Source organism: Thunnus maccoyii, chromosome 20 (genome assembly GCF_910596095.1).
Source record: "Thunnus maccoyii chromosome 20, fThuMac1.1, whole genome shotgun sequence".
Taxonomy (NCBI): domain Eukaryota; kingdom Metazoa; phylum Chordata; class Actinopteri; order Scombriformes; family Scombridae; genus Thunnus; species Thunnus maccoyii.
Window position 1 is genome coordinate 10,997,244 of NC_056552.1, and position 13,596 is coordinate 11,010,839.

At 39.6% G+C, this 13,596-nt stretch overlaps 1 protein-coding gene across 1 annotated transcript in view; it reads left to right on the forward strand.

The window, feature by feature from the left end:
• The window catches only part of LOC121887271 (carbohydrate sulfotransferase 15-like), a 36,478-nt gene extending 28,651 nt beyond the window's left edge, over positions 1–7,827 (forward strand). Inside the window, exons 5-8 of the mRNA XM_042397972.1 lie at positions 3,358–3,514; positions 4,586–4,742; positions 5,875–6,022; positions 7,318–7,827. Of these exons, the coding sequence (XP_042253906.1) occupies positions 3,358–3,514; positions 4,586–4,742; positions 5,875–6,022; positions 7,318–7,517 (662 nt within the window). The 3' untranslated portion in view covers positions 7,518–7,827. The remainder of the gene's footprint in view (positions 1–3,357; positions 3,515–4,585; positions 4,743–5,874; positions 6,023–7,317) is intronic.
• Positions 7,828–13,596: the final 5,769 nt, after the last annotated feature.

A 13,596-nucleotide genomic window follows, 5' to 3' on the forward strand; every position in this document is an offset into this window, starting at 1 on the left:
GTTGAAAATACAGTGGAAACTTATTTCATAGGCTCCTCATATGTACTTCTCCTTCTGTTCAGTAACCAATGGTGAGGGCAGAAGACAAGCTTAAAATAACACATCACTGGCTTTAAAAGCAACTGAAGTGAGGCAAAGGGACTTATTACTTATGAAATATTTTGGTACCACAAAGATTGTCCATTATTAACCAACTAGTTTTTTTTTTGGACCGATTGGTGGGATCATTATACGCTCTGGTAGCGCTACCAGCAGGATTTGATTTGGGAGAGGATGGGAAGGGATAATGGAAAAATGGTTGCCTTTTTCCACCCCCCTTGTGTTAAGGACTCTACTTTTTACATTTTTAAATCCTGACATTAAAAGTCTGTCCACATGTTTTTCTGCATTAGATTTTTTTACTGGCAAACTAGAGTATGGTTGTAACAGACAGTCCCCAGCTTGAGAGACTAACTTTTCCTGGGAAGTTAGTGTAAGACGTGTGCTTGCTGGTGTTGCTCCATTTGGTCTCTTTTGTCTCTGTCACCAGGGATTTAATATAAAATACTCCAATTCTCCAATCCAGTAAGAAACTTTTAACAAACTGACCAACACCCTAAAGATGGATTCCTAGCTCTGTGTTAAGAGGTTACTGCTTTTGTCCAAAGCAGCATACAAATGAGGAGCACATAGCTGCCGTAGGCTACAACGTAAAGGGATATATGCCTACTGAAAAATGTGACTACATATTTAGGCTATAGACATACAATGTGGAGACCTCAAGAACTGCCATTTTTCAGCTGTGGCTGTTTGTTCTTTTTCCTACAAGTTTCTGATGCCAGAGAAGACTGTTGATAGTGAAAACAACATGAAGCAATTTGAAGAAAGGCTCTGTTGTCTTCTCCTTTTCAGTAACAGACATCTAGCAAGGACATCTTTTGCTGACTGTAAACAACAGTTTCTTTCACATACCAAATGAAAGAATGTAAACATGTCAACTGCAAGGCAATAGTCTTCCATCTAGAAAAGTAAACCTTTAACGTTGTTGAATCTTCATCACAAATTGAATGAAAGAATGCAAACACAGTTACTGTGGGGGACGTAAATAAAGTGTTAAGGTGAAATCTGATTGAACAAAATCAAAAACCTATGCCATATGTAGGCAGGACTGCCTCTTACATTAAGTATGAAACCAGCTCAACACTGACCTTACCCCAACCCCAGTCCACACTAAGAAAGCTAAGCAAAGGATTACTTGGAACTCAGTGAACCTTGGAGTGGCACATTATTACAGGAAGTTGCTTATCAGCATTTGTCTGTTCCAATAAAGCGCCACCCATCTATCACAGATTGAAGAATTACATGTTAGATGGAAACCAAGAGAACTAGATACAAATGATAGCATGTAGAACATCGTCAGTAACCTTAATAATCAGAATGCTCAGCAGTTTTAGTTGCACAAACATTTCCTGTTGTGTAATCTCTACCTTCCTGTTTGGTAAGAGTGACAGGTTTAGCTTACCACCATCTGCTGTATCATATTAGTTACTCAGGTCATGTACTGTATCAGCACTGTGATCTGTGTGTCGAACGAGGAATGACAGTACTCTGTGCCCTCGTCAGGCTGCAGCCAATAGCATTTGGCTCAGGGTGACCTGACACTTGCCTGGAACTTCACTTGTAATCTCGCCCCCAATATTACAAAGCTGCTATTAAAGCAGCAGGTAGTGAGGCTGAAGCACGGTGCTGCTCTGTAGCAGCCACTCTCACTCCAGTGAGTGATGGTGATTTTTAAGAGAGCAGTGACTCAGCCCTATAGAGAGGCTCTAACAGCTTAATAATACTGAACTTCCTTCTGCTTCACTTAGCCACTTCACTGAAATGCCGTAGAAAGGAATCATTGTTTTTTTGTGTCAGGACAGCAATAATATCCGCAGCGGGGTGGAGAAGTCTTACAAACCTCCTTCCTCTATCTGCATATCCTGCTCCCAGCCCCTCTGCTCCCATCTGTCTCTGTCTTTTCCCGTCGTCCAAACATGATCTCAAAGAACTGCTCAGCTGCAAAGAAGAACTGATTTAAGTTTTCAACAATAGCCTTTTCACACTGGACTGAGTTGGTGCATTGAGCGAAGCTTAGCATGCCGCCCTGTTTTGTTTCCCTCTTTAAATAAATAATCCTTGTAAGGGGGGGAGTGTGCCAAAGCCCCGCTCAGTATTCACACCATGCCCTGGGAGAGCCCAGCAAGGTGCAGGCCTGTGGCCAGGATCTTGGGCTTCTGACTCTTCTCGACCACCGGCCAAAACCAAGCCGCTGTGAAACAGCAGAGGCACGCTGGTCTGGCTCCGCCATTTGTTTGCCCTATTATGGCCTCTCCCCGTGCAGCAAAATAAGCTCTTTTAATTGACATGGAGACCTTTTAAATAGACTTGATCACAGTGTGTACCATTTTAGGCATAACAGCATTAGCAGCGATCCTGTTTCACTCTGACCGTTGTCTGCCTCCTTTCCTCATTCCGAGGAAGGGAGGCAGATAAGGCCCGTGTTGCGTTCCCTCCAAATACATCACAGTTTCACTTCAAAGATAAGAGGATAATGAAGGCACAGACAGCCTAATGAATCCAGGATATCATTTCTCAGCACAGCCTGATAAAGTTTCTGCTCTTGAATTGTTTGAGAAACAACCTCCTCTGACTCATTATGAGCACCAGTACCATCACCGTGTGGAATGCACTCATTGCGCAATTTTGCTCACAGCTGGATATATATTTAGTTTTGCTTATTTATTTCTTGTTTGTGTACTTGCTTTAGAATCTTTCATTTTATTGACTTGTTACGTATGTGCTGGTAAGATGCTGCGTCTGTTGTAGACAGAAATCGAAACAAACTTCCACATATTTAAGTATTATGTTTCTTTAAAAGAAACAAATCAGGACATGAATGTGTTTTTTTTGACCATTCATTCTTTTCTTAGTTAGGATTGTGGCGCAATCCATTTCTGTTTGCTCCCCATGTTTCTCCTTATTTTGTGAGCTGTTGATATCACAAAAGGATTTTTTTTTTTTACTGTAAACTACAATGCATCTTGTGCTCTGTCATGGGCAACTGAAGTTAGATTTTTGAAGACTCTGCACCTCACATCCAAAAGGCTTCTTCAGTTCCATTCCTCAGTTGTTTTTGATGCATAGGGACATAAAAAACAAGTGAAAATAGGTTATACCAATCTGGTGCTGTTAAAAAATCTGACAACACCAAAATGTTAGTGCATCACTATTAACATGTGTCTATATTTTCTATCTTTGTGATTACATAATTGTATGTATATGACATGTGACATGTTTGAATGCTTCTATTTAAAACATTGTGGGTGTATTTTGCAGGAGAAGCCAGTGCGTCCACCATGTGGGACAACAACGCCTGGGTGTATTTCTATGACAACACCACAGAGGGAGAACCACCCTTCCTTATCCAGGACTTCGTCCACGCCCTGCAGCCTGATTCCCGCTTCATTGTCATGCTCAGGGACCCAGTGGAAAGGTGGGAGTGATCTCAGTGTGTGATTTCACTGCCTCCAACAGTACTGCATATCTGTACTAAAACGATGCAGAACAGTTCTGACACGCACACCACCACCTTTGTGTCTCCATTATGACTGTTTACACTGCAGATATAGACAGATACTTTCCCTGTGTATAGGAAACAAAGAGCTGTTGTTACAGATTTGTTGCCTTTTACTCAGTCTGGCTGTCACATAAGTTTCATTATGACGCCTTTATCAGATGCATGGTGAGCTTACTGCTGAATGCCTGCCTGGGAGGCATTCTGTTTAAATTGGGATTACTTTATGCTGTTAACGTTGATTTTTACTTCAGAGAATGTCTGAACATGCTCTCTATAATTGCTTTTGTCTGTCAAATCACAGCCTGTGCAACCTTTCCCAAATGCAATTCTAGAGGAAATGAATTGCATGCTCATTTAGATTAACAGTGCCATTTTTATTACGTGAGACTTGTTTACAACCAAGGCATCTCTTTGGTACAGGTGCTGTCTATCATCTTAAACTGAATTGTAAAGGAGTGTTTAAATGGCTCATGTGTCTCCAACATTCCTTTTGCATACAGACTGACATGAATCAGATAGCACTTGCAAATATTTTAGCCTTTGATTTATTGTATTTGGAAAGAGACACATTTACTGAGCCATCAGAACTGAGATGAACAGTAACAATATATGAGGCTCATTATTTTCAGTTTACTTTGATCATTCAAAAACTGGTGGAAATTGGATTAAAAATATAGCCTATAGTTTTTAATTTACAGCAACTTTGCATCATTAGCAGCTCATTTGCACTTCCTCCCAAACTGTCTCTGTACTTTGTTCTACTGGAGGCTTTTTCTGGGCTGTCAACATCACAATGCAGCCTTGTTTACTGTTATAATCAGTGTCTGTGTTTTTGCTGCAGGAAACACAAAATATGGTTCAAATCCACCTGTCTCTAAAAAATATATCTGTAAAAAGTAAAAAATAATGAGCCTCACAGACTGTATGTCCAACAAAAGTGAAATTTCAGGGTGTGTCTTATTACCGAGCATCTCTGTTGTCTTGCAGGCTCTACTCTGACTACCTTTACTTTGGTATTGCCAATAAGTCTGCAGAGGATTTCCATGAGAAGGTGTCAGAGTCTCTGCAGTTATTTGAGGGGTGCCTTACAGAGTACACAATGCGCTCTTGTGTGTACAACACTACTGTCAACAATGCCATGCCGGTGAGTGCGTCTCCATCCTGCTTTTGTCTTGCAGCCCTGCAGAGAACCAGCATTTAGCGACTAGTGTATTAGCTGGTGGCAAGAACGAAATAGAAAAGGAGTGAGAAAGGCAGATGGAGTGAAATCCACACTTCATTAGCACATGCTAAAGCTTGCAGGACGGACTTTATGAAAGGGATTGGCATCGCTGTTGAACCACAAAGCAGTGCAGTGGTGTGAACTTCCTTCTTACTCACAAAACAGACCAAGTCTTAGTGTCAGGCAGTGCCGGACCCCAGTGTTTGGGCCCCTGGCCAGCCTTTCCCACAGTGCCCTGGGGTAGACAGGCTGAGAGGGAGAGGAGGAGACTGGCCCATCCTCTTTTGGCTCCCCCTCCAGGCTGCCTTGTATTCAGAGGTCCTCCACTCCAACTGCCACTGACGAGCTTTATGGCCCTCTGAGAGCATGCTCACTTGCTGCCGCTGGCCTAATTGTCCATCCACTAATATCTCCTCAGAGTTATTAGACCATGTGAAAAGCATTACAGCTGTCCTCACAGCAGTCTCTCATGTCTGTGGCTCCATGATAAAAGTTTCAGAGCTCAGAATAGATTCTGGAGAGAAAATACGAATAAATACCAACATGAATGCACAATTGGCCTTCACTGTACCAAATTGATTTAACAAAAGGAAGAGCTGCTCGCCTGGCTTGTAATCATTTATTGCGACAGGCCTTTCAGTTTTGCTAAAAGAGCGAGAGGACACAGAGATAATTCCTTTCCCAGTAACAAGGTATTCTGTTTATGCCTACAGTTCTGCAATGACCTGTCGCATGGGAATCTAAAAATCCATTTCCATCCAACAATTAGGCTACTTGCAAATGCTCTGGTGAAATCTTACAAAAGATCAGAGGGTAATTTATTTTCTAGGCTGCAACTAATAATAGTTTTTTTTCGGATAAATCCTGTAATCATTATATAAAATGTCAAAGAACAGTGAAAAATGCCCTCACAAATTCCCAGAACCCATGCTGAGGTACAAAAAGAATATCTGGTTCACTGGCAGGTAGTGATCCAGTTCTGCGATTGCAGAGGAAACCCTGAGGAAGTTTCTTCGGTTTTCTAACATTGATTCTCCTGTTTTTGTTTCCACAGGTCAGATTGCAGGTTGGCCTGTACATTGTGTACTTGATGGACTGGCTGACCGTCTTCAGCAGGGAACAGATTCTGGTCTTGAGGTTGGAAGACCATGCCTCTAACAGGAAATATACAATGCACAAAGTCTTTGATTTCCTTAACCTAGGTGAGTGAGTCTCGTCTGTAATCAATCCTTTTGTGGACTCTGATCAATACAATACAAAACGATTACTAAAGCCAAAGCTATTCAACACATATAACATTATTGAATGTGATTATTAACAGTTGTCATTCGCTAATCTGAAACACAGGATCAGTATTGGCATAGATACAGGACCTTTTAAAATGGATCTGATAGTCATTGTCGTATTAATCACCAGCTATGATATGCTATGATAGTAAACTCAATATCTTTGGGTTGTGGACTATTGGATGGGACAAAACAAGACATTTTAGGTTGCATCTTGGGCTGTGAGTGATCAACATTTTTCACCATTTTCTCACATTCTATAATCCAAACAACTAATCGATTAAACGAGAAAATAATCAGCAGATGAATCGATAATGGAAATAATCGTTACTTGCAGCCCTAGATTAATATGACAATAATTTTCTCAATTAATCGTTTATGCTTTATTTGTTTTATAATAAGTCAGAAAAGAAGTGAAAAATGCCTGTTACAGTTTCCTAAAGCTCAAGGTGACTTCTTTAAATTGCTTGTTTAGTCAGATTATCAGTCCAAGATCTTCAGTTTACGATCACAGTTTACGTTTCAGCTCTAACACAAACACACAAGGAAAACAAACAAAAAACCCCCCCAAGAAACAGCAAAACACTCTTTATGCATAAGCTCAGTGTTGCATTTCAGCAATGATGTGTTTCAGCTGCAGATGTCTGCAGGAAGAGATAAAAGTACTTGAGAGATAATGAGGGGTTTTTTGTAACATAAAGCATTGCATGACCTTTTAACCTTAACTGCACACCAAATGTTAGAAAATTATGTCTATTAAGTGCTTAAGCCTGCTGGTGCAGAAAAGAACATTTAATTTCTTTCAGATACAGTTCTGAACTTTCTTACACCTTCCATACTTTCAGTATCAAGCAACCTTTCCCAGGGGTATAGAGTACTTCTCGTAACGGGCCAGTGTATGTGCGACAGTCAAATACAGCTATGCCCTGTAGTCTGAAAGCCTCCTTACTTTTGTCTCACTGGTTCATCCCACAGTTTAATTGCCCCAAAGCTCAGATTTAGCTCTTCAAAGAGCTGCCAACACCAGCAAAGGTGCAATTACCTCCTATAGAGACTCAAATCTTCTGGATGAAAATGGTGCCGAGTGCTGATACATAGCGACATGTCAGATTGCTTGACTGAATTTTGTTCCATTTGTTTAGAGCTGCAGCAAAGAGTGAAGTGCCGCAGAAAGAAGGGGTGTGAAAGCAGTGTTTGTGTGTGTTTTACAGGACCACTGACAAAAGAAATAGAGTCAGAGATCACAAGAAGTCCTGCGTCAAACACCAGGAGGCCGGCTGACAAAAACCTTGGACCCATGTTGGCCATCACTAAAGAGATCTTGCGGGATTTCTACACTCCGTTCAATGAGAAACTGGCCAAAGTGCTGCGGAATGACTCCTTCCTCTGGGAGAACAACTCAAAACTCTGAACATCCATTTTTTCCCCTTTACTCAGTAAAAAAAGAAACCACTGACATGTCAGCCAGCCCCCTTGTTTTAGTTTCATCTCTCTGAAGTGCCCATGAAAATCAATGTTTTTTTTTTATTTAAATTATTTTTTAAGTTATAAAAGCAGAGATGAATTAAAGATAGAAAATAGCACAAGAGAGTGTGATTATGTGTGTGTATGTGTGTGTGTGTGTGTGTGTGTGTGTGTGTGTGTGTGTGTGTGTGTGAAAGAGAGATGTTGGCAGATTTTGATTGTTTTTGTGACCAGATGTACAAAATTAAATAGTGAATTCAAAGATATTAAAACAGAGTCCTGTGTTCTCTTTTTAAATTTTGTTTGGTTATAGTCGGCCTCAAAACTAAAAACATATGACTGTTATTTTCTGCTTTTTGTCCATAACAGCTGGAATATATCTAAACAGATACTTTAAATGACTAAGATTGTGCATTGACCGTGGAGAGAACAAGCTCAATGGCATCATCTCTGATCAGAGCAGGAGGGATTAGTGCAACAACACCACCCTCTACTGGGTGATACATGCAGCTACCATCTTATAATTGCCTCAATCTAACACTAGCTGTTGATTTAAAGTAACACACTGAAGGCTAAAAGTTTGGAATACATACTGTCTTCAAATACAGACTTCAGACAGTGATGTATTGTGTTGGGAAACTGAAAGTTTAGAGAAGATTCAACAAAAATCTACCTGATTTATTTTTTTTAATTGATGTTGCCAGTTTGGCAGCTAAGTGATTACTGGGATCAAGCCTCCCTCTCCTTCGGCTGAAAGTTTGTCACAAATAGCAATAATTACTAATTAGTAAAAAACTGAATTAAAATGTTTGTGATTTGATCTGAGGCTATTAAATCTAGCAAATTAATTTAACAATTGAAACAAAGACTTTTGGGCACCTTAGACAGAGACACATCTACCCAGGGGTAATAGATAACTAGGAACAAATTGATAGCAATTTAATCTGTTTCAACACCAGCTGAGCACTGATGAACAATTTAAATAAAAGAAAAAATATAATTTATAGTAACATACTGAAATATGTGCTGAAGCGGTGACATACCCCATCTCTACACCAGAGGGCAGAAAATACCTAAGAATATACATCTGCAATTTTGACTTGTGGCATTTAGAAACTTACATCAGTAAAATATGAGTGTTTTTCAAGTATCACTAACATCTAGATGATTTAAAGTACTTGAGAGTAAGAGCTGCCTCAATTTTAAACAAGAAAAAGGATCTCAGGTCTCTCTTCTCTGGCAGCCCCTGAGCCTTCTTCCCCAGCCTTCATTTCAAGACAAACTGACCCAAATACCACTGGAAAACCTTTCATAATTGAGAGGAAACCTGCACAGATTCATGAAACAATATTGGATCCCATTCTTTTTTTTAGCTGTTTCCAAACAAGAATGCATGTCCTTGCCTGTACAATCTCAAACTGCCAGACAGCAGCTTCTCACTGCAAGGAAAGAAATCAAGGCAATCTGACTGGAAAACAAGTGACTGCAAGTTATTTGCACATTTTGTTTGGAGTTGGATGGTTCATTTCACTGGCTGAAGAGGTTCTGCTTCATTGAGAACTTCCAACCAACTTCAATTTGCTTGGAATTCGCAAATATTGTCATGTCTAGTAAATATATGGCTCCTTTTATCGTGGTCCCTGCTATATCAGAATACAGTGACTGACAGGAAACTGAACAATTCCTGCCTATTTCACATTTATTTGCATCACCTGTGCTTAATTTTGGCCTCAGTATACCAAAAATACAACTTGCTGTCATAGGAAATTGCAGTTGTTTTTTTCTGATGCTTGAAGTCTTTTAATTGTCTGTTGGACAAAATAATAATTCAGTCAATAATAATCCAGGTGGAATGGATTTATAATGTGAATACAGAGTTGATATTCAGCATCTATAGGCTCTGACCTCATCACTTCCCACAAAACACAGCAGGGACTGGGGAGGGATGATAATAAACCTCACCCCAGGGGAATGGAGTCTACAGGTGGATGCGTGTGGAGGTGGAGCTTCAGAAATGCTAGCAGCGGGAGTGCTCACTGTTTACAAAAGAGAAGCACAGCAGCAGAATAGCAGAGTAAAGGGCACCTCAGACCTTAAGGGAAATATACTATCTGTGAGCAACTTCTATGTGCAGGTTAGACACAAGACTCAGTGTGATAATTCCCCAAAAAGTACCTCCAAAAATCAAAGAACCAACATATGACAGATTTGAACCCATGTCCTTAAGAGCCACCTGAAGGCTTCTTTTGATTGAGCTAAATAGTTGAGCTATAGGGAGACATGGAGAAGAGAAGACAGGAATGAACCAGTGCCCTGACAAATCTCATGATAAATGATCTCTTGATCTCGAAATAACAGCATTAAAAAAATAATTGCAAGCATGGCTGTTCTCGGCTTCCATAGTAACACGTTACTTGACATAGTAACTGTAATAATACTACCGAAATCCTATTAGTAACGTGTTTTTTGTTACTGCTAAAAGTAATGTACTACTATACGCTGTTTGTAAGGTGTTGTGCCACCACAAATCTCGAGAAGAAGCTCCCTATAATAGATTTTCCACGTCTTTGGATTGGAAATCTTTTGAGTGATGAATACCATTCTTCCAAAAGATACTCCCTCATTTGGTGTTTTGATGATGTTAGTTGAGATTTCTGTCTTAAACTTGGTATCCAAAATCTCCCAGGTATTCAGCTGGGTTGACATCCTGTGACGGTGAAGGCCGCAGCATGTTATTTACATGATTTTCATACTCATCAAAACATTTTCAGTGTGTCCTCTAGACAGGGGTCATTGTAATTTCTCCATTTATTCATATAAGTTTTATTTTGTCACCTATCTGTATGTGTGACAAAACCCATGTTGAGTTTCCCATGAAACCAATATTAAAGAAAAAATAATTATGTTAAAGGTCTAGTGTGTAGAATTTGGTGGCATCTAGCAGTGAGGTTGCAGATTGCAACCAACTGAATACCCCTCCCCTTCGAAGTGTGTAGGAGAACCTACAGTAGCCGGGAAATTCTTGAAAAACATGAAAGGCCCTCTCTAGAGCCAGTGTTTGGTTTGTCCGTTCAGGGCTACTGTAGAAACATGGTGGTGCAACATTGCAGCCTCCGTAGAAGAGGACCTGCTCTCTATGTAGATATAAAGGGCTCATTCTAAGCTAACGAAAACACAACAGTTCTTATTTTCAGGTGATTATACACTAATTAAAAAAATACTTATGAATATTATATTCCATTTCTGCCATATCTGCTAGATGCCACTAAATTCTACACACTTGACCTTTAATGGGTTGTGTGCAAGACAACAGTCATGTTCACAGCCCCAAAGCCCTCTACTATGGTGAGCTACAACAGTGAACACTCAAGATAAGTTCTCAGACAGTACTCCTATCACGATACACGTACCAGACAAAAAACACAAGAAATCAAGCTTAACTATTCTAAGAAATTCACACAATAATTTGCAGCTAAAAGACAACAAAAAACAAGCAAGCAGATCTGAGGGAAACCAATAAAACAGTCAGCTGCGTCAGCAGTGGTCGTTAGCAGCCTAGCTTAACGGTATGGCTAATTAAGCCCAAAAACACCAACCGAACAGAGCCATTACATAAACCCACAATAGTCATGTTAACATAAGCAGTAAAAGCTGAAATGAAGCTCCGATACTTGGCATCTCAGTGACAAAAAATCCCAAAACCACAAAACAGAGTTGCCATGGTCCCAGGACATGTTGTTTTGTGTTTGTCTCACTAAGTAAGCCAAGCAAAACTTCTGACTGTATTTTGTACAATCAAAATCTTTTTGGGGTGGCTTTTGTGTTCCCTGAGCGGTTATCCAGGGTTTATTAGGATTTATTTGATCAATTCACTCAAAGGCGCCTTAATAGGACAGGGTAGGTATTATGTAATCAGACTGCTATGTTCTATATTTTTGTCTACAAAATCTCACAAGAGGACCAGAAACCAACAATGAATTGATCCTACCAAGTATTGAGATCAGAGTAACTAACCTAGTTTATTTTCAATGGAAGAGTGAATGAAAAGTGTTTATTGCAGATTATTTAGAGTAACCAGGGTTACTGTTTCTGAAAAGAAAAGTTACAGTTTTTTAAAAGTATTGGTGGTATTCTATATTTTTTGTTTTTATCAACAAATCCCATGAAATAACCAACAAACAAAAGATTGATCCTACTAACATGGACATTAGATTAAATCCCGCTGTGCCACAGACCTCCACTGTTGTCCAAAAACATGAATGAGCCACATCATTGCACTGGGTGTCATGTTTCTTCTTTACAATAAACATGGGCACTGTAGTCAGTCACTGAGTTAGTCCACATTCACACATCCTAGGGTTGTAAATACTAGTGCACAAAATGTGTATTAATCCTCAGTCCCCAACAAATACACAATTTACTCCTGTTTGAGAAACATTTGTTAAAGACTAACGCATTGTTGTTTTTTCTTTTCATTGGATTTGCTGACAAAAAGGAACATATTAAAACAACGCCAGCCTTATCCTTTACAGGACAGAAAAGCAGGCTTTGCTAATCTTAAGACCAAAGGGTTCCCAAATAGTGGTTCAAGGACCATCATGAGTCCATTACAAGCGTCCAGGGGTCTCAGAGGTTATATAAATGTTATATAAATGTGTTCTAAGCACTTTCAGTATACAATTTACTTCTCATTTCAACAGAACCTGCTCTAAACTAATGCCACCTCTATTTCTATATGAGGAGTCATCTCTGTCATCTTTGTTGCTGCATGGATCGTCCTTGCTTGTAAGAGAAGACGTCTAGATGCTGACAGCATGATGATGGAGTACTTAACCTGTAACACGGAGGCAGGGCATTTCAGGTCACTTTCATAGGATTCACAACAGAATGTTGGATGTGACTGAGGGAAACTTTCTTCCCAGGTCCATTTCTCCTCTGCCAGTTTGGATAAGCTTTGAAGAAGGCTTTAGCAGTAAGGCCTTTCTCTCCAATGTCTTTACCACCACTTTTCTTTTCCCTCCTCATCAAGTCTCTCTCAACTCCTATGCTCTTCCTTCTTCTTGTACTTTAGCCCTCTGTCAAATTAAACTTCAAACTAAAATGTGAGGGACTTTTGTTACTGGTCACTTAAGTTATGTCCCTAGATTAGAACCTTTGACGATCAAAGTCAGGGTAAAAAATGCTGTCAGTGCCAAGACCACCAACAAAGTGAGGATCTGTACATCTCTTGCTTGTAACTCTCCCAAGATTGTGTCAAACAAACTGAGTGAAAATGAGAAGCCCTCTATTGAATCACTGTCTGAGCGTTGTCAGTGATTAATGGAGGGTTTCTTAACAAGAAAGAAAGATCTGGATAAACAAGTTTTTGCAGCAAACATTTGTAATACATCATGCTAATTGAGTGCTCTGATAGCCTGCCAGTTATATCTGAAGTCCCAGTCATGCCCGCTGATGATGGAGCAAGCGCGGAATGCAGGCAACAAACAGATGTCAACTGGATTGGACAACTGGAGATTTGTTAGAAAAAAAAGTAATGCTATGTTTATTCTCTTTTCTATCACACACAGTAATTCAAAAGTAAGTACTCTGTCAGTCATTTTGAAGGCTTTGTGGAAAGATTGTACTTGGGATAAAAGCTGTAATTTGTATAAAAAAAAGGTACATATTTTCATTTTACACAATATAAAAATTAAATCTAACTTTCCTAAAATATAATAATAATAATTAGTAATAATGATAATATTTTTCAGATTATATTATTTACATAACTAATAATATTTTGAGAAGAAATAAGTTAACATTTCGCTATGATGGTTGTTTCTTACAGTAGTTTATTCTTGGGTCCCCAGGGAGCCCAGTCAGTAGTCCTGGTACTGTATGTTAAATATGTCGGTAGGATGAGGGTTAAACAGAGTCCTGCAAGTCCTGCACAGTTTTCCTTCCTAACATTTGTGGGATATTAAGGCTTCAGCCCAAAACATCTGTTTGTGATATACAGTGCTATGCAGTTTTATCTCTTTTGGACG